The following is a 27500-nucleotide window of genomic DNA, read 5'->3' on the forward strand; positions in this document are numbered from 1 at the left end:
AGGCATCATCATCTGTTTATGTCGTTCCATGCTAGGAGAGGAGACAACATACGTCTGTATCCCTCTTCCCTGGCCCTGCAGATACAGCACACCTGCGTCCCAAATGCCACCCTATTCCCTATATAGGGCACTACTTTTGACCAGGGCACATAGGGATACCCATAGGGCTCTGGTCAAAAGTAGTGCACTATATAGGGAATAGGGTGGCATTTGAGATGCACTTTATGTATCCCTGCGTGGCCCTGCAGATGCACAACAAGAACAGGAAGCTTCAGTGTTTCTGATCACGCTGAACTCAAGCTGGTGAATCGCTCAGCCCCGTATCCTTCCTCCCCAACACTAAGGATTAGATCCCTGATCCTCACTTCCTGTCCTGAAGAATAACCTGGAGCGGAGTGACACACCTTGGAAACAAAGGCTTTGGAGACCACAGATATTATGGGATAGTGTGTATGTTCCCTGCTATCATAGGGCTATCATTCAGAAACATGTCTCTACATGTAGGGATACTTAGAGGTGTTTGATTTGTTGTCTTCTATAAATCCCCATTCATTTAGTAGTGCTGGTGTATTGGAGGGAAGAGTTATGTTTTATACATGCAGGGTTTCAGTTAGCCAGTAATTGACGGCTTTTGGCCGATGAAAAAAAATTAAAAGCGGATAAATAAAATAGTTGCCGGCCAAATTGACCAGGAGAAAAATCAATAACATTGCAAAATAATGCTTTTTATTATTTGATGGAAATACCAGGCGTTGTTCAGTGCATTCAGAAAGTATTCAGACCTCGTGACTTTTTACACATTTTGTTACGTTACATCCTTATTCTAAAATGGATTAAATAAAACATTTTCCTCATCAATCTACACATAATACCCCATAATGACAAAGCGAAAACAGGTTTTAAGACATTTTTGCACGTTTATTAAAGATAAAAAACTGAAATACCTTATTTACATAAGTATTCAGACTCGAAATTGAGCTCAGGTGCATCCTGTTGCCATTGATCATCCTTGAGATGTTGAGATGTTTCTACAACTTGATTGGAGTCCATATGTGGTATATTCTATTGATAGGACATGATTTGGAAAGGCACACACCTGTCTATATAAGGTCTCACAGTTGACAGTACATGTCAGAGAAGAAACCAAGCCATGAGGTCGAAGGAATTGTCCGTAGAACTACAAGACAGGATTGTGTCAAGGCACAGATCTGGGGAGGGGTACCAAAAAATGTCTGCAGCGTTGAAGATCCCCAAGAACACAGTGGCCTCCATCATTCTTAAATTCCTAGAGTTGGCCATCCAGCCAAACTGAGCAATCGGGGGAGAAGGGCCTTGGTCAGGGAGGTGACCAAGAACCCGATGATCACTCTGACAGAGCTCATGACTGATTCAATTCTTACTGCAGGTAGAGTGGCCAAAAGGCACATGACAGCCCGTTTGAAATTTGCCAAAAGGCACCTAAAGAACTCTCAGACCATGAGAAACAAGATTCTCTGGTATGATGAAACCAAGATGGCCTGAATACCAAGCGTCACATCTGGAGGAAACAGGTCTCTGAATGTCCTTGAGTGGCCCAGCCAGAGCCCGGACTTGAATCCGATCGAACATCTCTGGAGAGACCTGAAAATAGCTGTGCAGCGACACTCCCCATCCAACCTGACAGAGCTTGAGAGGACCTGCAGAGAAGAATGGGAGAAACTCCCAAAATACAGGTGTGCCAAGCTTGTAACGTCATAACCAAGAAGACTCAAGGCTGTAATCGCTGCCAAAGGTGCTTCAACAAAGTACTGAGTAAAGGGTCTGAATACTTATGTAAAACGTGATATTTTTGTTTTTATCTTTAAAACATTTGCAGAAATGTCTATAAACCTGTTTTTGCTTTGTTATTATGGGGTATTGTTTGTAGATTAATGAGGGGGGGGAAACAATTTAATCTATTTTAGAATAAGGTTGTAACGTAACAAAATTTGGAAAGGGGAAGGGGTCTGAATACTTTCCAAATGCACTGTAAATACATTTGACCGTTATGCTTCTCGGTTTATATGTTAGTTTGCATAATTTAGTCAAATTAAATTAGCGTGTGTATTTTCGGTGGTTGTCATGCATCTTCTTTATCTATACAACTATCACACGCACCACCCATCACTTTCATTCTTTGAAACCTGAATGTTTTACTTCGTATTATGAGGCTTGTCTTACCTTGCTTCAAATTAGCATACACTCTTAGAAAAAAAGGGTGCTATCTAGAACCTAAAAGTTTTTTGGGGCTGTCCCCATAGGAGAACCCTATGAAGAACTATATTTGGTTCCAGGCAGAACCCTTTTGGGTTCCATGTATAAACCTTTGCATAGAGGGTTCTACATGGAACCAATAGGGGTTGACCATGAACCAAAAAAGGTTCTATTCTGGAGCCAAAAAGGGTTCTGCTATGGGGATAGACGAAGAACACTTTTGGAACCTTTTTTTCTAAGAGTGTCTAGGTAAAATCAGACCACAGAAACGTTGAGGCAATTATTTTATAAAGACGACATAGTGTCATGTTTGGAGAAGATTCCAAATTGTCCTACCATTTCTACCAATCTGCAGGCCAGTAAGGAGTGTCATGTTTGGAGAAGATTCCAAATTGTCCTACCATTTCTACCAATCTGCAGGCCAGTAATGAGTTTCATGTTTGGAGAAGATTCCAAATTGTCCTACCATTTCTACCAATCTGCAGGCCAGTAATGAGTTTCATGTTTGGAGAAGATTCCAAATTGTACTACCATTTCTACCAATCTGGAGGCCAGTAATGAGTTTCATGTTTGGAGAAGATTCCAAATTGTCCTACCATTTCTACCAATCTGCAGGCCAGTAATGAGTTTCATGTTTGGAGAAGATTCCAAATTGTCCTACCATTTCTACCAATCTGCAGGCCAGTAATGAGTTTCATGTTTGGAGAAGATTCCAAATTGTCCTACCATTTCTACCAATCTGCAGGCCAGTAATGAGTTTCATGTTTGGAGAAGATTCCAAATTGTCCTACCATTTCTACCAATCTGGAGGCCAGTAATGAGTTTCATGTTTGGAGAAGATTCCAAATTGTCCTACCATTTCTACCAATCTGGAGGCCAGTAATGAGTTTCATGTTTGGAGAAGATTCCAAATTGTCCTACCATTTCTACCAATCTGCAGGCCAGTAAGGAGTTTCAGATGCACATTTTCGTGGAACAGTTTCATTTCAATAATAACGTTTTAGTTTAGCAAAATCATTGTCACGTGGTTAAACATAATAATCAGACTTCAATTTATACAAATAAAAATCTAAAAGTTCAAATTCAACCAATGTGAGAGCACAAGCCTCTGCCATATGGACACATTCATCGTGATCAATTGGTGTCACGCCCTGGCCTTAGTATTCTTTGTTTTCTTTATTATTTTAGTTAGGTCAGGGTGTGACATGGGGAATGTTTATGTTTTGTTAGTTTTGGGTGTTTATATGGTAAAGGGGTTATGGGGTGTAGTATATGGGTTTGTGTTGAGTGTAGATGTCTAGCGTTGTCTATGTATGTTTAGTTGTCTAGGAGAGTCTATGGTTACCTGAATGAGTTCCCAATTAGAGACAGCTGATTTCGGTTGTCTCTGATTGGGAGCCTTATTTAGGGTAGCCATAGGCTCTCATTGGTTGTGAGTAATTGTCTATGTCAGAACGTTTGTAGCCTGTGTGTGTAAGTGCACAACGTTATTTAGCTTCACGGTCGTTTGTTGTTTTGTTCGTTTTGTTAAAGTGTTTCGTGTTTATTTTTCGTCATCTTTTAAAATAAAGAAGATGGCTTATTTTCCTAAAGCTGCGTTTTGGTCCATCAATCCTCCACACGATCGTGACAGAATTACTCACCATAGGACCAAGCGGCATGGAAGGCGGCAACAGGACCTACCTACACAGGATTTCTGGAGTTGGGAGGACGAATTGGAAGGAGATGGACCTTGGGATCAACCTGGAGAATATCGCCTCCCTCGTGAAGAGCTGGAGGCAGCGAAAGCCGAGAGGAGGCGATATGAGGAGGCAGCACGGAGACAAGGCTGGAGACCCGTGAGTACAACCCAAAAATTTCTTGGGGGGGGCCTTAAAGGGAGTGTGGCGAAGTCAGGTAGGAAACCTGCGCCTACTCCCTGTACTTACCGTGGAGAGCGGGAGTACGGGCAGACACCGTGTTACGCAGTAGAGCGCACGGTGTCTCCTGTACGCGTGCATAGCCCGGTTCGGTACATTTCAGCTCCACGTATCGGCCGGGCTAGACTGAGCGTTGAGCCGTATGTCATGAAGCCGGCCCAACGCATCTGGTCACCAGTGCGTCTCCTCGGGCCGGCGTACATGGCACCAGCCTTACGCATGGTGTCCCCGGTTCGCCTACATAGGCCGGTGCGGGTTATTCCACCTCCCCGCACTGGTCAGGCGACGGGGAGCATACAACCAGGTAAGGTTGGGCAGGCTCGGCGTTCAAGGGAGCCAGTACGCCTGCACGGTCCGGTATTTCCGGCGCCACCTCCCCGCCCCAATCCAGTACCACCAGTGCCTCCTCCACGCACTAGCTATATGGTGCGTGTCTCCAGCCCTTTACCACCAGTGTCTAAACCACGCACCAAGCCTCCTGTGTGTCCCCAGAGTCCTGTGCGTCCTGTTGCTGCTCCCCGCACTAGCCCTGAGATGCGTGTCCCCAGCCCGGTGCCACCAGTCCCGGCACCACGCACCAGGCCTACAGTGCGCCTCAGCCGGCAGGAGTCTGCCGTCTGCACAGCGATGACTGAACTGCTCGTCTCCCCAGCGCCATCTGAGCCATCCGTCTCCCCAGCGCCATCTGAGCCATCCGTCTCCCCAGCGCCATCTGAGCCATCCGTCTGCAATGAGCCTGCAAAGCCGTCCGTCTGCCATGAGCCTGCAAAGCCGCCCGTCTGCCATGAGCCCACTGAGCCGTCCGCCAGACAGGAGCCGCTAGAGCCGCCAGCCAGACAGGAGCCGCTAGAGCCGTCCGTCAGACAGGATCTGCCAGAGCCGCCAACCAGACAGGATCTGCCAGAGCCGCCAACCAGACAGGATCGGCCAGAGCCGCCAACCAGACAGGATCGGCCAGAGCCGCCAACCAGACAGGAGCAGCCAGATCAGTCAGCCAGCCATGAGCAGCCAGATCCGTCAGCCAGCCATGAGCAGCCAGATCCGTCAGCTAGCCATGAGCAGCCAGATCCGTCAGCTAGCCATGAGCAGCCAGATCCGTCAGCTAGCCATGAGCAGCCAGATCCGTCAGCTAGCCATGAGCAGCCAGATCCGTCAGCTAGCCATGAGCAGCCAGATCCGTCAGCTAGCCATGAGCAGCCAGATCCGTCAGCCAGCCATGAGCAGCCAGATCCGTCAGCCAGCCATGAGCAGCCAGATCCGTCAGCTAGCCATGAGCAGCCAGATCCGTCAGCTAGCCATGAGCAGCCAGATCCGTCAGCTAGCCATGAGCAGCCAGATCCGTCAGCTAGCCATGAGCAGCCAGATCCGTCAGCCAGCCATGAGCAGCCAGATCCGTCAGCCAGCCATGAGCAGCCAGATCCGTCAGCCAGCCATGAGCAGCCAGATCAGTCAGCCAGCCATGAGCAGCCAGATCAGTCAGCCAGCCATGAGCAGCCAGATCAGTCAGCCAGCCATGAGCAGCCAGATCCGTTAGCCAGCCATGAGCAGCCAGATCTGTCAGCCAGCCATGGGCCGTCCCTCAGTCCGGAGCCGCAGTCCCTCAGTCCGGAGCCGCAGTCCCTCAGTCCGGAGCCGCAGTCCCTCAGTCCGGAGCCGCCATTCCTCAGTCCGGAGCTGCCATTCCTCAGTCCGGAGCTGCCCCTTACCCTGGTGCTGCCCCTTACCCTGGTGCTGCCCCTTACCCTGGTACTGCCCCTTACCCTGGTACTGCCCCTGACCCTGGTACTGCCCCTGACCCTGGTACTGCCCCTGACCCTGGTACTGCCCCTGACCCTGGTACTGCCCCTGACCCTGGTGCTGCCCCTGACCCTGGTGCTGCCCCTGACCCTGGTGCTGCCCCTGACCCTGGTACTGCCCCTGACCCTGGTACTGCCCCTTACCCTGGTACTGGCCCTTAGTCCGGAGCTGTCCCTTAATGCAATGGGATTAATGTGGAGAGGGGTCATTTTGAAGAGGCTAAAGAGGTGGTTAGGGACTGTGGTGAAGTGGGGACCACGACCAGAGCCGGAGCCGCCACCGTGGAGGGAAGCCCACCCAGACCCTCCCCTAGACTGTGTATGGTGCGCCCGGAGTTCGCGCCTCAAGGGGGGGTTATGTCACGCCCTGGCCTTAGTATTCTTTGTTTTCTTTATTATTTTAGTTAGGTCAGGGTGTGACATGGGGAATGTTTATGTTTTGTTAGTTTTGGGTGTTTATATGGTAAAGGGGTTATGGGGTGTAGTATATGGGTTTGTGTTGAGTGTAGATTTCTAGCGTTGTCTATGTATGTTTAGTTGTCTAGGAGAGTCTATGGTTACCTGAATGAGTTCCCAATTAGAGACAGCTGATTTCGGTTGTCTCTGATTGGGAGCCTTATTTAGGGTAGCCATAGGCTCTCATTGGTTGTGAGTAATTGTCTATGTCAGAACGTTTGTAGCCTGTGTGTGTAAGTGCACAACGTTATTTAGCTTCACGGTCGTTTGTTGTTTTGTTCGTTTTGTTAAAGTGTTTCGTGTTTATTTTTCGTCATCTTTTAAAATAAAGAAGATGGCTTATTTTCCTAAAGCTGCGTTTTGGTCCATCAATCCTCCACACGATCGTGACAATTGGCAGCTAAAGAAATGAGAGCATGGAACTCAGAGATCGCCTAGGCCGATGCAGCAGGAGGCCTATAACTTCCATTGTCAACTAAGTAAAAATACATAAAGCAGACAAATAAGTAGAAAAAAATGTTGATGAAAATTCAGGTTCTTTCAATCGCATTCATCTCTCGACTCAGCCTGTCTGCCTCCCTTTTGATCTGTCTTGACTTGAGCTATACTGTAGTTAGTGAGGTACAACTTTGTATCAAATCAATCTACTGGGTCTGGCTCAAAGCTGTTGCTAGCAAACTTACAACATTGTATCAACTAGCCTATTCCGGGCCCTGCACCAGTGAGCTCAGGACAGACAGCTGTTTTTGCACAAGGGAAAAGTGTTCAGGTATTTTCTGATGTTTCCACTGGATATATGGGATCATCGGATCATGGTATTTTGGTCTTTCACACCGAGGCTTGGTGATTGTGGAGGGGGAGATTGTTGGAAAGATTTTTCAAATACTGTGAGGAACGATTATCATTTGCAAAAAACAGACGCCTTTATTGAAAATGAAATACAAAAATATCGAATTTACATAAGTATTCACACCCATGAGTCAATACATGTTAGAATCACCTTTGGCAGCAATTACAGCAGTGAGTCTTTCTAGGTAAGTCTCTAAGAGCTTTACACACCTGGATTGTACAATATTTGCACATTATTCTTTATCAAATTCTTCAAGCTCTGTCAAGTTGGTTGTTGATCACTGCTAGGCGGGTGTTTTCAAGTCTTGCCATAGATTTTCAAGCCGATTTAAGTCCAAACTGTAACTAGGCAACTCAGAAACATTCCATGTTGTCTTGGTAACCAACTCCAGTGTAGATTTGGCCTGGTGTTTTACGTTAATGTCCTGCTGAAAGGTTCATTTGTCTCCCAGTGTCTGTTGGAAAGCAGACAAAACCAGGTTTCCCTCTAGGATTTTGTCTGTGCTTAGCTCTATTCCATTTATTTTTATCCTAAAAAACTCCCTAGCACCTTGCCAATGACAAGCATACCCATAACATGATGCAGCCACCACCATGCTTGAAAATATGTGGTGGTACTCTGTGATGTGTTGTATTGGATTTGCCCCAAACATAACACTTTGAATTCAGGACATAAAGTACATTTCTTTGCAACATTCTTTGCAGTTTTACTTTAGTGCCATAGTGCAAACAGGATACATGTTTTGGAATATTTTTATTCTTTTACAGTCTTCCTCCTTTTCACTCTGTCATTTAAGTTAGTATTGTGGAGTAACTACAATATTGTTGATCCATTATCCATTTTCTCCTATCACAGCCATTAAACTCTGTAACTGTTTTAAAGTCACAATTGTTCTCATGGGGTAATCCTGAGCGGTGTCCTTCCTCTCCGGCAGCTGAGTTAGGAAGGACACCTGTGGCCAGCAGCATACCACCCTGCATTCCACTGCTGGCTTGCCTCTGACGCTAAGCAGGGTCCCTGGATGGTAGACCAGATGCTGCTGGAAGTGGTGTTGGAGGGCCAGTAGGAGACACTTTGATCTGGTCTAAAATCAAATATCCAAATTCCCCAGGGCAGTGATTTGGGACATTGCTCTGTGTAGGGTGTCGTCTTTTGGATTGGACGTTAAACAGGTGTCCTGACTCTGTGGTCACTAAAGATCCCATGGCACTTATTGTTAGAGTAGGGGTGTTAACCCTGGTGTCCTGGCTAAATTCCCAATCTGACCCTCAAACCATCACGGTCACCTAATCATCCCAAGCTTACTATTGGCTCATTACTCCTGAATTTATTTAGGCTTGCCATAACAAAGGGGTTGAATATTTATTGACTCAAGACAGTTCAGATTTTCATTTTCTATTAATTTGTTAACATCTCTAAAAAGATAATTCCACCTTGACATTATGAGGTATTGTGTGTAGGCAAGTGACAAATCTAAATTGAATCAATTTTAAATTCATGCTGTAACATAACATTTCTGAAGGCACTGTACAGGCTTGTGATTTGAGACAATCCAGTCAGTTTTGAAAAGAAGATTCTGATTCTCGGTTCCTCTGTGTCTAAGTCATGCTCTCGGGTGAAGTATTTTAAATCATTTTCTTTCTTTTTGTATAGACAGGAGTCATTATAGAATTCTGACAACATGTATTTCACTTTACTTTAGGGGAAGCTATTGGACACGCTGTCGATGAAATACTTCCTCATATGCCATTTCTTTACTACCACTGGGGTTAACAACCTTACTCTTACGATTAGTGCCATAGTCGACTACCATTTCTCTATATCAACTTTCTTTTGTTGTCAAGAAGCCAAAGGCATAATTGTAGTCATATTAACAACTCATAGTTGTTGCATCTTTAGATCTCACCTTTTTCTAATGGTGATTTTAATCTCTGTCACATATGAACCGCTTTCATCAGGTGCGCCGTTTAGAATGGGGTTTTCTCACACATTGCATTTCGGCAAATGTTTGAAAAGGACGTTTTATTGGCTGCTTTCACTACAGGAGCTGTCTTAAGAGGCATTACAATCATCTACATGTGATTTCTGTCATTCTGAGCACCGTGGGTGGTCGCCCCCAATGGGTTACGCACCCAATGCATATGGGTCTGGTAGAAATCTTTCTGGTCACCGTTTTCCTAACAGAAACCCTGCTGTAGTTCCAAACGGTCTGACTCAGGACCAAACAGTTGGCAGAATCCCTGTAGAATCCCTGAACAAACACATTTACAGACATGTTTTCAACACACCTGCAGTGAGCACATCAGATAGTTGCCGTAGAAACCCCCCAGACTTTGTTGTGGGTCTGTTTGCCAAAAACTCTTGGTTCAGATAAGTGCTGGTCCTTCTCTCTATGATCTCTATACTACCCGTATTTACTAAACAACATTGTCTCATTTACCAGTTTCTATTGGCTGCTGTTTAATCTCTGCTGTTGTCCCTTCCTGTCTCTCCATGTAGGTTCTGGTGTCTAGTCTGTACAGCTGGTGTGTAAAGGACTGTTGAAGTCTATATGTGTAGCTAAAGGCTCTGCTATGCTGTTGTCTGTGTCCCTTCCTGTCCTCTCTGCAGGGTCAGGGAAGTCCTTCTCCATGATGGGGAATAAGAAGGCTCCAGGGCTGATCCCCAGGCTGTGCTGCTCCCTGTTTGAGAGGATCGGCCGGGAGGACAGCCAGGTTCTCTCCTTCAAGGTGGAGGTCTCCTACATGGAGATATACAACGAGAAGGTCCGTGACCTGCTGGACCCTAAAGGGTGAGTTTAGACAGACGGACGGATGGACACACACACACACACACACACACACACACACACACACACACACACACACACACACACACACACACACACACACACACACACACACACACACACACACACACACGCTCACTCTAACTTGACTAGTGTCTTTGCTTTGGAGTAGCCCCATCATCTAGAGGGAGAGAGCATGATGCTCCTTCATCATCTATGCCAGAGGGAGAGAGCATGATGCTCCTTCATCATCTATGCCAGAGGGAGAGAGCATGATGCTCCTTCATCATCTATGCCAGAGGGAGAGAGCATGATGCTCCTTCATCATCTATGCCAGAGGGAGAGAGCATGATGCTCCTTCATCATCTGTGCCAGAGGGAGAGGGCATGATGCTCCTTCATCATCTATGCCAGAGGGAGAGAGCATGATGCTCCTTCATCATCTATGCCAGAGGGAGAGAGCATGATGCTCCTTCATCATCTGTGCCAGTCCATTTTCACCTCCACTATAATGTGGTGAAGGATTTTCACGTCCACTATAATGTGGTGAAGGATTTTCACGTCCACTATAATGTGGTGAAGGATTTTCACCTCCACTATAATGTGGTGAAGGATTTTCACGTCCACTATAATGTGGTGAAGGATTTTCACGTCCACTATAATGTGGTGAAGGATTTTCACGTCCACTATAATGTGGTGAAGGATTTTCACGTCCACTATAATGTGGTGAAGGATTTTCACGTCCACTATAATGTGGTGAAGGATTTTCACGTCCACTATAATGTGGTGAAGGATTTTCACGTCCACTATAATGTGGTGAAGGATTTTCACGTCCACTATAATGTGGTGAAGGATTTTCACGTCCACTATAATGTGGTGAAGGATTTTCACGTCCACTATAATGTGGTGAAGGATTTTCACGTCCACTATAATGTGGTGAAGGATTTTCACGTCCACTATAATGTGGTGAAGGATTTTCACGTCCACTATAATGTGGTGAAGGATTTTCACGTCCACTATAATGTGGTGAAGGATTTTCACGTCCACTATAATGTGGTGAAGGATTTTCACGTCCACTATAATGTGGTGAAGGATTTTCACGTCCACTATAATGTGGTGAAGGATTTTCACGTCCACTATAATGTGGTGAAGGATTTTCACGTCCAGTATAATGTGGTGAAGGATTTTCACGTCCACTATAATGTGGTGAAGGATTTTCACGTCCAGTATAATGTGGTGAAGGATTTTCACGTCCACTATAATGTGGTGAAGGATTTTCACGTCCACTATAATGTGGTGAAGGATTTTCACGTCCACTATAATGTGGTGAAGGATTTTCACGTCCACTATAATGTGGTGAAGGATTTTCACGTCCACTATAATGTGGTGAAGGATTTTCACGTCCACTATAATGTGGTGAAGGATTTTCACGTCCACTATAATGTGGTGAAGGATTAGTCAAAATCCACTTATTGCTTTCTGACACATTGATTTATTTGATTATATTCCGCGTTTCACATGCAGACAGGAAGTACTGGCGCACGGGCTTACTGTACGTTGACCAACAGCAAGCTTGATTGGTTTATAAATGGTGTGGAACTGACTGAATAAAGTCGATCTCGTATATCCTCGCCCTTCATAAATCACACAGTGGAGTTATACAGTATGTCTAGGATATCGCATCAGGACAAGTGAACTAAAGATTTTCCATATGAAGTCCATCAGGACAAGTTAACTAAAGATTCTCCATATGAAGTCCATCAGGACAAGTAAACTAGAGATTCTCCATATGAAGTCCATCAGGACAAGTAAACTAGAGATTTTCCATATGAAGTCCATCAGGACAAGTAAACTAAAGGTTTTCCATAGGAAGTCCATCAGGACAAGTAAACTAAAGATTCTCCATATGAAGTCCATCAGGACAAGTAAACTAAAGGTTTTCCATAGGAAGTCCATCAGGACAAGTAAACTAAAGATTCTCCATAGGAAGTCCACCAGGACAAGTAAACTAAAGATTCTCCATATGAAGTCCATCAGGACAAGTAAACTAAAGATTTTCCATAGGAAGTCCATCAGGACAAGTAAACTAAAGATTTTCCATAGGAAGTCCATCAGGACAAGTAAACTAAAGATTTTCCATAGGAAGTCCATCAGGACAAGTAAACTAGAGATTTTCCATAGGAAGTCCATCAGGACAAGTAAACTAAAGATTTTCCATAGGAAGTCCATCAGGACAAGTAAACTAAAGATTTTCCATAGGAAGTCCATCAGGACAAGTAAACTAGAGATTTTCCATAGGAAGTCCATCAGGACAAGTAAACTAAAGATTTTCCATAGGAAGTCCATCAGGACAAGTAAACTAAAGATTTTCCATAGGAAGTCCATCAGGACAAGTAAACTAAAGATTTTCCATAGGAAGTCCATCAGGACAAGTAAACTAAACATTCTCCATAGGAAGTCCATCAGGACTTGCCAGACAGTGACGTTAAAGTGAGGGACTCGTCAGTAGCCAACCAAATCGCATTGGTAAGAGAGCAGTTAATTTGGCTTCCTAATTTGCATACCGGTAGGTTTTTTGGTGATTATCTGCAGATAAATGATGACAACGTTGGATAAGGATGGTGAATCCTCCTCACTGCAGGAACAATAGGTAGACTAGTGTGGACATAGCCCACGACTAGCACCTGCTTCAATCTTCAATCATACCTGTATTGCAGATTGTCTAGAAAATGCCTCTTAAAAGGAAGCTTGAAGCCTGTGGAAGTCAGCAGCCTCTTACAATATTCATTAAAGACCGTTGAGGAAATGCCTCTTAAAAGGAAGCTTTAAGTCTGTGGAAGAAATATGTTGGTCAGTTGTTTTTAATAATAAACAACATACTGCAATTCACAGAGAGTTGCAGACACTTGTTGAAATTCTTTCACTCGTTAAACTATTGTTCTCTCTCTTCTCTGAACACATACGGACCCAGAACGTAATTCAGCATCTGTCCTGTTTATTTTACACCCATTCTTCCAACTGATAACGTTCCCGTCACACTATTTGTTTGATTTAAATGTAACTTTTAATTTATTTGGGCTATTTACTCAATTTCTATTTTAATACAGTAGGTCTGTTTTAATACAGTACATACAGTAGGTCTGTTTTAATACAGTACAAACAGTAGGTCTGTTTTAATACAGTAGGTCTGTTTTAATACAGTAGGTCTGTTTTAATACAGTAGGTCTGTTTTAATACAGTACATACAGTAGGTCTGTTTTAATACAGTAGGTCTGTTTTAATACAGTAGGTCTGTTTTAATACAGTGCACACAGTAGGTCTGTTTTAATACAGTAGGTCTGTTTTAATACAGTAGGTCTGTTTTAATACAGTAGGTCTGTTTTAATACAGTACATACATTAGGTCTGTTTTAATACAGTAGGTCTGTTTTAATACAGTACATACAGTAGGTCTGTTTTAATACAGTACATACAGTAGGTCTGTTTTAATACAGTAGGTCTGTTTTAATACAGTAGGTCTGTTTTAATACAGTGCACACAGTAGGTCTGTTTTAATACAGTAGGTCTGTTTTAATACAGTAGGTCTGTTTTAATACAGTAGGTCTGTTTTAATACAGTACATATAGTAGGTCTGTTTTAATACAGTACATACAGTAGGTCTGTTTTAATACAGTAGGTCTGTTTTAATACAGTAGGTCTGTTTTAATACAGTACATACAGTAGGTCTGTTTTAATACAGTAGGTCTGTTTTAATACAGTAGGTCTGTTTTAATACAGTAAGTCTGTTTTAATACAGTAGGTCTGTTTTAATATAGTACATACAGTAGGTCTGTTTTAATACAGTAGGTCTGTTTTAATACAGTAGGTCTGTTTTAATACAGTACAAACAGTAGGTCTGTTTTAATACAGTAGGTCTGTTTTAATACAGTACATATAGTAGGTCTGTTTTAATACAGTACATACAGTAGGTCTGTTTTAATACAGTAGGTCTGTTTTAATACAGTACATACAGTAGGTCTGTTTTAATACAGTACATACAGTAGGTCTGTTTTAATACAGTACATACAGTAGGTCTGTTTTAATACAGTACATACAGTAGGTCTGTTTTAATACAGTAGGTCTGTTTTAATACAGTACATACAGTAGGTCTGTTTTAATACAGTACATACAGTAGGTCTGTTTTAATACAGTACATACAGTAGGTCTGTTTTAATACAGTACATACAGTAGGTCTGTTTTAATACAGTAGGTCTGTTTTAATACAGTACATACAGTAGGTCTGTTTTAATACAGTACATACAGTAGGTCTGTTTTAATACAGTACATACAGTAGGTCTGTTTTAATACAGTAGGTCTGTTTTAATACAGTACATACAGTAGGTCTGTTTTAATACAGTACACACAGTAGGTCTGTTTTAATACAGTAGGTCTATTTTAATACAGTACATACAGTAGGTCTGTTTTAATACAGTACACACAGTAGGTCTTGTGGCATTCTAATGATCTTGGTTCCAATCCCTGTCGGTCGGATACCCAATCAGCTCTCTGTGTACAAGCTCTCCGCTTGTTCCCAGTCTACAGGCACGTGTCCATGTACACAATGAAGCTCTGGGACCTTATGTTGACTGTCAAGTATTTTCTGATTCAGCTGCATTCTTAACAGATCTCATTCGGTCTGCGTCTGACAGGAGGGAGGGTTAACTGACTGACTGTGTATCAGGTACAGCTGTTAGAGAGCAGGGGAGGGTGTGTGTGTACGTGTGTGTGTGGACACTGGACAGCCCGAGAGAAGGACAACATTGGAGCTCTCTGTCTGTGTAGCTGCAGATGTCTGTGAGAGGAGAGGATATAGCCCAGTCAGTCCCAGCTCCATGGAACTGACCTCTCTGTTATTTCCTGGATGAGACTCTCTCTCTCTCTCTCTCTCTCTCTCTCTCTCTCTCTCTCTCGTTCTCTCTCTCGTTCTCTCTCTCTCTCTCTCTCTCTCTCTCTCTCTCTCGCTCTCTGTCTCTCACACACAAACACACCCTGGCTCTATGTGTATCTCTGTGTGTGTCTCTGTGTATCTCTGTATATATCTCTGTGTGTATCTCTGTGTGTATCTCTGTATATATCTGTGTGTATCTCTGTGTGTATCTCTGTATGTATCTCTGTGTGTATCTCTGTATATATCGCTGTACATATATCTGTGTGTATCTCTGTGTATATCTCTGTGTATCTCTGTATATATCTCTGTATATCTCTGTATATATCTCTGTGTTTCTCTGTATATATCTCTCTGTGTGTATCTCTGTGTGTTTCTCTGTGTGTATCACTGTATATATATCTCTGTGTATCTCTGTGTGTATCTCTGTGTGTTTCTCTGTGTGTATCTCTGTGTGTATTACTATATATACAATGGGGAGAACAAGTATTTGATACACTGCCGATTTTGCAGGTTTTCCTACTTACAAAGCATGTAGAGCTCTGTAATTTTTAGAAAATCACATTGTATGATTTTTAAGTAATTAATTTGCATTTTATTGCATGACATAAGTATTTGATCACCTACCAACCAGTAAGAATTCCGGCTCTCATAGCTTTCTCATAGCTGAGCTGTGTGTCCTGGTGTGGCTGTGTTATCCTCCATTCAGCCATGTAATCCAGGAAATAGTCCATGAGCCTGGGGGGCGGTCGGTAATATCAGGGGGGGGCACAATGTCTCAGGGATATTTCCTAGAGTTGTAAAATGTGAGCTACCAGTGCAGCAATAGCAGCCTTCTCTGTTATCACTCTCTCTTTCCCCCCTCCATACCATTCATTTAGCTCAGGGACTAAAATATGTCTGTGGTTTATCTCTTCCTCTGTCCAGGAGTCGTCAGTCTCTGAAGGTCAGAGAGCACAAGGTTCTGGGTCCGTATGTGGACGGGCTGTCACAACTGGCGGTCACCAACTTTGAGGTGAGTACAGTTCCTTTGGAGATGCCCACCTGGGTAGATGAGGTGCTGGCAGAGAGATGCCCACCTGGGTAGGTGAGGTGGAGACAGGGAGATGCCCACCTGGGTAGGTGAGGTGGAGACAGGGAGATGCCCACCTGGGTAGGTGAGGTGGAGACAGGGAGATGCCCACCTGGGTAGGTGAGGTGGAGACAGGGAGATGCCCACCTGGGTAGGTGAGGTGGAGACAGGGAGATGCCCACCTGGGTAGGTGAGGTGGAGACAGGGAGATGCCCACCTGGGTAGATGAGGTGGAGACAGGGAGATGCCCACCTGGGTAGATGAGATGGAGACAGGGAGATGCCCACCTGGGTAGGTGAGGTGGAGACAGGGAGATGCCCACCTGGGTAGATGAGGTGGAGACAGGGAGATGCCCACCTGGGTAGGTGAGGTGCTGGCAGGGAGATGCCCACCTGGGTAGATGAGGTGGAGACAGGGAGATGCCCACCTGGGTAGATGAGGTGGAGACAGGGAGATGCCCACCTGGGTAGGTGAGGTGGAGACAGGGAGATGCCCACCTGGGTAGATGAGGTGGAGACAGGGAGATGCCCACCTGGGTAGATGAGGTGGAGACAGGGAGATGCCCACCTGGGTAGGTGAGGTGGAGACAGGGAGATGCCCACCTGGGTAGGTAAAGTGGAGACAGGGAGATGCCCACCTGGGTAGGTGAGGTGGAGACAGGGAGATGCCCACCTGGGTAGGTGAGGTGGAGACAGGGAGATGCCCACCTGGGTAGATGAGGTGGAGACAGGGAGATGCCCACCTGGGTAGGTGAGGGGCAGACAGGGAGATGCCCACCTGGGTAGGTGAGGGGCAGACAGGGAGATGCCCACCTGGGTAGGTGAGGGGCAGACAGGGAGATGCCCACCTGGGTAGGTGAGGTGGAGACAGGGAGATGCCCACCTGGGTAGGTGAGGTGGAGACAGGGAGATGGCCACCTGGGTAGGTGAGGGGCAGACAGGGAGATGCCCACCTGGGTAGGTGAGGTGGAGACAGGGAGATGCCCACCTGGGTAGGTGAGGTGGAGACAGGGAGATGCCCACCTGGGTAGGTGAGGTGGAGACAGGGAGATGCCCACCTGGGTAGATGAGGTGGAGACAGGGAGATGCCCACCTGGGTAGATGAGGTGGAGACAGGGAGATGCCCACCTGGGTAGGTGAGGTGGAGACAGGGAAATGCCCACCTGGGTAGGTGAGGTGCAGACAGGGAGATGCCTACCTGGGTAGGTGAGGTGGAGACAGGGAGATGCCCACCTGGGTAGATGAGGTGGAGACAGGGAGATGCCCACCTGGGTAGATGAGGTGGAGACAGGGAGATTCCCACCTGGGTAGATGAGGTGGAGACAGGGAGATGCCCACCTGGGTAGGTGAGGTGGAGACAGGGAGATGCCCACCTGGGTAGGTGAGGTGGAGACAGGGAGATGCCCACCTGGGTAGGTGAGGTGGAGACAGGGAGATGCCCACCTGGGTAGGTGAGGTGGAGACAGGGAGATGCCCACCTGGGTAGGTGAGGTGGAGACAGGGAGATGCCCACCTGGGTAGATGAGGTGGAGACAGGGAGATGCCCACCTGGGTAGGTGAGGTGGAGACAGGGAGATGCCCACCTGGGTAGATGAGGTGGAGACAGGGAGATGCCCACCTGGGTAGATGAGGTGGAGACAGGGAGATGCCCACCTGGGTAGGTGAGGTGGAGACAGGGAGATGCCCACCTGGGTAGGTGAGGTGGAGACAGGGAGATGCCCACCTGGGTAGGTGAGGTGGAGACAGGGAGATGCCCACCTGGGTAGGTGAGGTGGAGACAGGGAGATGCCCACCTGGGTAGGTGAGGTGGAGACAGGGAGATGCCTACCTGGGTAGGTGAGGTGGAGACAGGGAGATGCCTACCTGGGTAGATGAGGTGGAGACAGGGAGATGCCCACCTGGGTAGGTGAGGTGGAGACAGGGAGATGCCTACCTGGGTAGGTGAGGTGGAGACAGGGAGATGCCTACCTGGGTAGATGAGGTGGAGACAGGGAGATGCCCACCTGGGTAGGTGAGGGGCAGACAGGGAGATGCCCACCTGGGTAGGTGAGGTGGAGACAGGGAGATGCCCACCTGGGTAGGTGAGGTGGAGACAGGGAGATGCCCACCTGGGTAGGTGAGGTGGAGACAGGGAGATGCCCACCTGGGTAGATGAGGTGGAGACAGGGAGATGCCCACCTGGGTAGGTGAGGTGGAGACAGGGAGATGCCCACCTGGGTAGGTGAGGTGCAGACAGGGAGATGCCTACCTGGGTAGGTGAGGTGGAGACAGGGAGATGCCCACCTGGGTAGATGAGGTGGAGACAGGGAGATGCCCACCTGGGTAGGTGAGGTGGAGACAGGGAGATGCCCACCTGGGTAGGTGAGGTGGAGACAGGGAGATGCCTACCTGGGTAGGTGAGGTGGAGACAGGGAGATGCCCACCTGGGTAGGTGAGGTGGAGACAGGGAGATGCCTACCTGGGTAGGTGAGGTGGAGACAGGGAGATGCCTACCTGGGTAGATGAGGTGGAGACAGGGAGATGCCCACCTGGGTAGGTGAGGTGGAGACAGGGAGATGCCTACCTGGGTAGGTGAGGTGGAGACAGGGAGATGCCTACCTGGGTAGATGAGGTGGAGACAGGGAGATGCCCACCTGGGTAGGTGAGGGGCAGACAGGGAGATGCCCACCTGGGTAGGTGAGGTGGAGACAGGGAGATGCCCACCTGGGTAGGTGAGGTGGAGACAGGGAGATGCCCACCTGGGTAGGTGAGGTGGAGACAGGGAGATGCCCACCTGGGTAGATGAGGTGGAGACAGGGAGATGCCCACCTGGGTAGGTGAGGTGGAGACAGGGAGATGCCCACCTGGGTAGGTGAGGTGCAGACAGGGAGATGCCTACCTGGGTAGGTGAGGTGGAGACAGGGAGATGCCCACCTGGGTAGGTGAGGTGGAGACAGGGAGATGCCCACCTGGGTAGATGAGGTGGAGACAGGGAGATGCCCACCTGGGTAGATGAGGTGGAGACAGGGAGATTCCCACCTGGGTAGATGAGGTGGAGACAGGGAGATGCCCACCTGGGTAGGTGAGGTGGAGACAGGGAGATGCCCACCTGGGTAGGTGAGGTGGAGACAGGGAGATGCCCACCTGGGTAGGTGAGGTGGAGACAGGGAGATGCCCACCTGGGTAGGTGAGGTGGAGACAGGGAGATGCCCACCTGGGTAGGTGAGGTGGAGACAGGGAGATGCCCACCTGGGTAGGTGAGGTGGAGACAGGGAGATGCCCACCTGGGTAGATGAGGTGGAGACAGGGAGATGCCCACCTGGGTAGATGAGGTGGAGACAGGGAGATGCCCACCTGGGTAGGTGAGGTGGAGACAGGGAGATGCCCACCTGGGTAGATGAGGTGGAGACAGGGAGATGCCCACCTGGGTAGATGAGGTGGAGACAGGGAGATGCCCACCTGGGTAGATGAGGTGGAGACAGGGAGATGCCCACCTGGGTAGGTGAGGTGCAGACAGGGAGATGCCCACCTGGGTAGGTGAGGTGGAGACAGGGAGATGCCCACCTGGGTAGGTGAGGTGGAGACAGGGAGATGCCTACCTGGGTAGGTGAGGTGGAGACAGGGAGATTCCCACCTGGGTAGGTGAGGTGGAGACAGGGAGGTGCCTACCTGGGTAGGTGAGGTGGAGACAGGGAGATGCCTACCTGGGTAGATGAGGTGGAGACAGGGAGATGCCCACCTGGGTAGGTGAGGTGGAGACAGGGAGATGCCTACCTGGGTAGGTGAGGTGGAGACAGGGAGATGCCTACCTGGGTAGATGAGGTGGAGACAGGGAGATGCCCACCTGGGTAGGTGAGGTGGAGACAGGGAGATGCCCATCTGGGTAGATGAGGTACAGACAGGGAGATGCCCACCTGGGTAGGTGAGGTGGAGACAGGGAGATGCCCACCTGGGTAGATGAGGTACAGACAGGGAGATGCCCACCTGGGTAGGTGAGGTGGAGACAGGGAGATGCCCACCTGGGTAGCAGAGGGGCAGACAGGGAGATGCCCACCTGGGTAGGTGAGGTGGAGACAGGGAGATGCCCACCTGGGTAGGAGAGGGGCAGACAGGGAGATGCCCACCTGGGTAGATGAGGTGGAGACAGGGAGATGCCCACCTGGGTAGGTGAGGTGGAGACAGGGAGATGCCCACCTGGGTAGGTGAGGTGGAGACAGGGAGATGCCCACCTGGGTAGATGAGGTGGAGACAGGGAGATGCCCACCTGGGTAGATGAGGTGGAGACAGGGAGATGCCCACCTGGGTAGGTGAGGTGGAGACAGGGAGATGCCCACCTGGGTAGGTGAGGTGGAGACAGGGTGATGCCCACCTGGGTAGATGAGGTGGAGACAGGGAGATGCCCACCTGGGTAGGTGAGGTGGAGACAGGGAGACGGCCACCTGGGTAGATGAGGTGGAGACAGGGAGATGCCCACCTGGGTAGGTGAGATGGAGTCAGGGAGATGCCCACCTGGGTAGATGAGGGGCAGACAGGGAGATGGCCACCTGGGTAGATGAGGTGGAGACAGGGAGATGCCCACCTGGGTAGGAGAGGTGGAGACAGGGAGATGCCCACCTGGGTAGGTGAGGTGGAGACAGGGAGATGCCCACCTGGGTAGGTGAGGTGGAGACAGGCAGAGTACAACACTTAGACAAGGAAAGAAAAGCCTCATTCTGTGTCTCCAATACAATGAACAGATGGTTTTGACAGCTATGCTACCTTCATCAGAGTTTCATTTCATCACCCCTTCTACCATCGCAGTCTCCAGGATACACTCCAGGATTACCATAGAGAACTGTGTATTACCATAGATAGAGAACGGTGTATTACCATAGAGAACAGTGTATTACCATAGATAGAGAACTGTGTATTACCATAGATAGAGAACGGTGTATTACCATAGAGAACAGTGTATTACCATAGATAGAGAACTGTGTATTACCATAGAGAACGGTCTATTACCATAGAGAACTGTGTATTACCATAGATAGAGAACTGTGTATTACCATAGAGAACTGTGTATTACCATAGAGAACGGTGTATTACCATAGATAGAGAACTGTGTATTACCATAGAGAACGATGTATTACCATAGAGAACGGTGTATTACCATAGATAGAGACCTGTGTATTACCATAGAGCCCTGTGTATTACCATAGAGAACGGTGTATTACCATAGAGAACGGTGTATTACCATAGAAAAAAGTATATTACCATAGAGAACAGTCTATTACCATAGATAGTGAACTGTGTATTACTATAGAGACCTGTGCATTGCAATAGAGAACGGTGTATTACCATATATAGAGAACTGTGAATTACCATAGCGAACGGTGTATTACCATAGATAGAGAACTGTGAATTACCATAGATAGAGAACTGTGAATTACCATAGAGAATGGTGTATTACCATAGAGAACGATGTATTACCATAGATAGAGAACTGTGAATTACCATAGATAGAGACATGTGAATTACCATAGAGAACTGTGTATTACCATAGAGAATTGTGTATTACCATAGAGAACTGTGTATTACCATAATAGAGAACTGTGTATTACCATAGAGAACTGTGTATTACCATAGAGAACGGTGTATTACCATAGATAGAGAATTGTGTATTACCATAGAGAACTGTGTATTACCATAGAGAATTGTGTATTACCATAGAGAACTGTGTATTACCATAATAGAGAACTGTGTATTACCATAGAGAATTGTGTATTACCATAGAGAACGGTGTATTAACATAGATAGAGAACTGTGTATTACCATAGAGAACTGTGTAGTACCATAGATAGAGACCTGTGTATTACCATAGAGCCCTGTGTATTACCATAGAGACCTGTGTATTACCATAGAGAACGGTGTATTACCATAGAGAACTGTATATTACCATAGAGAACTGTGTATTACCATAGAGAACGGTGTATTACCATAGAGAATGGTGTATTACCATAGAGAACAGTCTATTACCATAGAGAACAGTCTATTACCATAGAGAACGGTCTATTACCATAGAGAACTGTGTATTACCATAGATAGTGAACTGTGTATTACTATAGAGAACTGTGTATTACCATAGATAGAGAACTGTGTATTGCAATAGAGAACTGTGTATTACCATTGATAGAGAACTGTGTATTACTATAGATAGAGACCTGTGTATTACCACAGAGAACGGTGTATTACCATAGAGAACTGTGTATTACCATAGTGAACTGTGTGTTACCATATAGCACTGTGTATTACTATAGATAGAGAACTGTGTATTACCATAGATAGAGAACTGTGTATTACCATAGAGAACTGTGTATTATCATAGAGAATGGTGTATTACCATAGAGAACTGTGTATTATCATAGAGAATGGTGTATTACCATAGAGAACGGTGTATTACCATAGAGAACTGTGTATTATCATAGAGAACTGTGTATTACCATAAAGAACTGTCTTGCTATTGATAGAGAACTGTGTATTACCATAGAGAACTGTGTATTACCATAGAGTATTACTATAGATGGAGAACTGTGTATTACCACAGAGAACTGTATTGCTATTGATAGAGAACTGTGTATTACCATAGAGAACTGGTTATTACTATAGGTAGAGAACTGTGTATTGCCATATATAGAGAACTGTGTATTGCCATTGATAGAGAAATGTGTATTACCATAGAGAACTTTGTATTACCATAGAGAACTGTGTGTTACCATATAGCATTGTGTATTACCATAGAGAACTCTGTATTACTATAGAGAACTATGTATTACTATAGATAGAGAACTGTGTATTACCATAGAGAACTGTGTATTGCTATAGAGACCTGTGTATTACCATAGAGAACTGTGTTACTATAGATAGTAATAGTCCCCTCCATCCATAGTCCCTCCATCCATAGTCCCCTCCATCCATAGTCCCTCCATCCATAGTCCCTCCATCCATAGTCCCTCCATCCTAGTCCCTCCATCCATAGTCCCCTCCATCCATAGTCCCTCCATCCATAGTCCCTCCATCCATAGTCCCTCCATCCATAGTCCCTCCATCCATAGTCCCTCCATCCATAGTCCCCTCCATCCTAGTCCCTCCATCCATAGTCCCTCCATCCATAGCCCCCTCCATCCATAGTCCCCTCCATCCATAGTCCCTCCATCCATAGTCCCTCCATCCATAGTCCCGCCATCCTAGTCCCTCCATCCATAGTTCCTCCATCCATAGTCCCCTCCATCCTAGTCCCTCCATCCATAGTCCCATCCATCCATAGTCCCCTCCATCCTAGTCCCTCCATCCATAGTCCCTCCATCCATAGTCCCCTCCATCCATAGTCCCTCCATCCATAGTCCCTCCATCCATAGTCCCTCCATCCATAGTCCCTCCATCCATAGTCCCTCCATCCATAGTCCCTCCATCCTAGTCCCTCCATCCATAGTCCCCTCCATCCATAGTCCCTCCATCCATAGTCCCTCCATCCATAGTCCCTCCATCCTAGTCCCTCCATCCATAGTCCCTCCATCCATAGTCCCCTCCATCCTAGTCCCTCCATCCATAGTCCCCTCCATCCATAGTCCCCTCCATCCATAGTCCCTCCATCCATAGTCCCATCCATCCATAGTCCCCTCCATCCATAGTCCCTCCATCCATAGTCCCCTCCATCCATAGTCCACTCCATCCATAGTCCCTCCATCCATAGTCCCTCCATCCATAGTCCCATCCATCCATAGTCCCTCCATCCATAGTCCCTCCATCCATAGTCCATCCATCCATAGTCCACTCCTTCCATAGTCCCTCCATTCATAGTCCCTCCATCCATAGTCCCTCCATCCATAGTCCATCCATCCATAGTCCACTCCTTCCATAGTCCCTCCATTCATAGTCCCTCCATCCATAGTCCCCTCCATCCATAGTCCCTCCATCCATAGTCCCCTCCATCCATAGTCCCTCCATCCATAGTCCCTCCATCCATAGTCCCTTCATCCATAGTCCCTCCATCCATAGTCCCTCCATCCATAGTCCCCTCCATCCATAGTCCCCTCCTTCCATAGTCCCTCCATCCTAGTCCCTCCATCCATAGTCCCCTCCATCCTAGTCCCTCCATCCATAGTCCCCTCCATCCATAGTCCACTCCTTCCATAGTCCCTCCATCCATAGTCCCTCCATCCATAGTCCATCCATCCATAGTCCCTCCATCCATAGTCCCTCCATCCATAGTCCCTCCATCCATAGTCCCCTCCATCCATAGTCCACTCCTTCCATAGTCCCTCCATCCATAGTCCCTCCATCCATAGTCCCCTCCATCCATAGTCCCTCCATCCATAGTCCCTCCATCCTAGTCCCTCCATCCATAGTCCCCTCCATCCATAGTCCCTCCATCCATAGTCCCCTCCATCCATAGTCCCCTCCATCCATAGTCCCCTCCATCCATAGTCCCCTCCATCCATAGTCCCTCCATCCATAGTCCCCTCCATCCTAGTCCCTCCATCCATAGTCCCCTCCATCCATAGTCCCCTCCATCCATAGTCCCCTCCATCCTAGTCCCATCCATCCATAGTCCCATCCATCCATAGTCCCATCCATCCATAGTCCCCTCCATCCATAGTCCCCTCCATCCATAGTCCCTCCATCCATAGTCCCTCCATCCATAGTCCCCTCCATCCATAGTCCCTCCATCCTAGTCCCTCCATCATAGTCCCTCCATCCTAGTCCCTCCATCCATAGTCCCATCCATCCATAGTCCCCTCCATCCATAGTCCCCTCCATCCATAGTCCCTCCATCCATAGTCCCATCCATCCATAGTCCCTCCATCATAGTCCCTCCATCCTAGTCCCTCCATCCATAGTCCCATCCATCCTAGTCCCTCCATCATAGTCCCTCCATCCTAGTCCCTCCATCCATAGTCCCATCCATCCATAGTCCCCTCCATCCATAGTCCCCTCCATCCATAGTCCCTCCATCCATAGTCCCATCCATCCATAGTCCCTCCATCATAGTCCCTCCATCCTAGTCCCTCCATCCATAGTCCCATCCATCCATAGTCCCATCCATCCATAGTCCCCTCCATCCATAGTCCCTCCATCCATAGTCCCATCCATCCATAGCCCCCCCATCCATAGTCCCCTCCATCCATAGTCCCCTCCATCTATAGTCCCTCCATCCTAGTCCCTCCATCCATAGTCCCTCCATCTATAGTCCCTCCATCCATAGTCCCATCCATCCATAGCCCCCCCATCCATAGTCCCCTCCATCCATAGTCCATCCATCCATAGTCCCTCCATCCATAGTCCCCTCCATCCATAGTCCCTCCATCCATAGTCCCCTCCATCCATAGTCCCCTCCATCCATAGTCCCCTCCATCTATAGTCCCTCCATCCATAGTCCCCTCCATCCATAGTCCCTCCATCCATAGTCCCATCCATCCATAGTCCCCTCCATCCTAGTTCCTCCATCCATAGTCCCTCCATCCATAGTCCCTCCATCCATAGGCCCCTCCATCCATAGTCCATCCATAGTCCCCTCCATCCATAGTCCCCTCCATCCATAGTCCCTCCATCCATAGTCCCCTCCATCCATAGTCCCTCCATCCATAGTCCCCTCCATCCATAGTCCCTCCATCCATAGTCCCCTCCATCCATAGTCCCTCCATCCATAGTCCCCTCCATCCATAGTCCCCTCCATCCATGGTCCCTCCATCCATAGTCCCCTCCATCCATAGTCCCCTCCATCCATAGTCCCTCCATCCATAGTCCCCTCCATCCATAGTCCCTCCATCCATAGTCCCCTCCATCCATAGTCCCCTCCATCCATAGTCCCTCCATCCATAGTCCCCTCCATCCATAGTCCCCTCCATCCATAGTCCCTCCATCCATAGTCCCTCCATCTATAGTCCCTCCATCCATAGTCCCTCCATCCATAGTCCCCTCCATCCATAGTCCCTCCATCCTAGTCCCTCCATCCATAGTCCCATCCATCCATAGTCCCATCCATCCATAGTCCCTCCATCCTAGTCCCTCCATCCATAGTCCCTCCATCCTAGTCCCTCCATCCATAGTCCCATCCATCCATAGTCCCCTCCATCCTAGTCCCTCCATCCATAGTCCCTCCATCCATAGTCCCTCCATCCATAGTCCCCTCCATCCATAGTCCCTCCATCCATAGTCCCTCCATCCATAGTCCCTCCATCCTAGTCCCTCCATCCATAGTCCCTCCATCCATAGTCCCTCCATCCTAGTCCCTCCATCCATAGTCCCCTCCATCCATAGTCCCTCCATCCATAGTCCCTCCATCCATAGTCCCTCCATCCTAGTCCCTCCATCCTAGTCCCTCCATCCATAGTCCCTCCATCCATAGTCCCCTCCATCCTAGTCCCTCCATCCATAGTCCCATCCATCCATAGTCCCCTCCATCCATAGTCCCTCCATCCATAGTCCCATCCATCCATAGTCCCCTCCATCCATAGTCCCCTCCATCCATAGTCCCTCCATCCATAGTCCCTCCATCTATAGTCCCTCCATCCATAGTCCCTCCATCCATAGTCCCATCCATCCATAGTCCCTCCATCCATAGTCCCTCCATCCATAGTCCATCCATCCATAGTCCACTCCTTCCATAGTCCCTCCATTCATAGTCCCTCCATCCTAGTCCCTCCATCCATAGTCCCCTCCATCCATAGTCCCTCCATCCATAGTCCCCTCCATCCATAGTCCCTCCATCCATAGTCCCTCCATCCATAGTCCCTTCATCCATAGTCCCTCCATCCATAGTCCCTCCATCCATAGTCCCCTCCATCCATAGTCCACTCCTTCCATAGTCCCTCCATCCTAGTCCCTCCATCCATAGTCCCCTCCATCCATAGTCCCTCCATCCATAGTCCCTCCATCCATAGTCCCCTCCATCCATAGTCCACTCCTTCCATAGTCCCTCCATCCATAGTCCCTCCATCCATAGTCCCTCCATCCATAGTCCCCTCCATCCATAGTCCACTCCTTCCATAGTCCCTCCATCCATAGTCCCTCCATCCTAGTCCCTCCATCCATAGTCCCCTCCATCCATAGTCCCTCCATCCATAGTCCCTCCATCCATAGTCCCCTCCATCCATAGTCCACTCCTTCCATAGTCCCTCCATCCATAGTCCCTCCATCCATAGTCCCTCCATCCATAGTCCCCTCCATCCATAGTCCACTCCTTCCATAGTCCCTCCATCCATAGTCCCTCCATCCATAGTCCCCTCCATCCATAGTCCCTCCATCCATAGTCCCTCCATCCTAGTCCCTCCATCCATAGTCCCCTCCATCCATAGTCCCTCCATCCTAGTCCCTCCATCATAGTTCCTCCATCCATAGTCCCTCCATCCATAGTCCCATCCATCCATAGCCCCCTCCATCCATAGTCCCTCCATCCATAGTCCCCTCCATCCATAGTCCCCTCCATCCATAGTCCCTCCATCCATAGTC

At 47.8% G+C, this 27500-nt stretch overlaps 1 protein-coding gene across 4 annotated transcripts in view; it reads left to right on the forward strand.

Annotated features, from left to right (window-relative positions):
- LOC129837804 (kinesin-like protein KIF13A) overlaps positions 1–27500 on the forward strand; it is a 201680-nt gene that overhangs the window by 93868 nt on the left and 80312 nt on the right. For all 4 annotated transcript variants that reach the window (XM_055904246.1, XM_055904250.1, XM_055904249.1 and 1 more), the window contains exons 6-7: positions 9864–10044; positions 15891–15978. In XM_055904246.1, the coding sequence (XP_055760221.1) occupies positions 9864–10044; positions 15891–15978 (269 nt within the window). The remainder of the gene's footprint in view (positions 1–9863; positions 10045–15890; positions 15979–27500) is intronic.

Source organism: Salvelinus fontinalis, chromosome 38 (genome assembly GCF_029448725.1).
Source record: "Salvelinus fontinalis isolate EN_2023a chromosome 38, ASM2944872v1, whole genome shotgun sequence".
NCBI classification, from domain to species: domain Eukaryota; kingdom Metazoa; phylum Chordata; class Actinopteri; order Salmoniformes; family Salmonidae; genus Salvelinus; species Salvelinus fontinalis.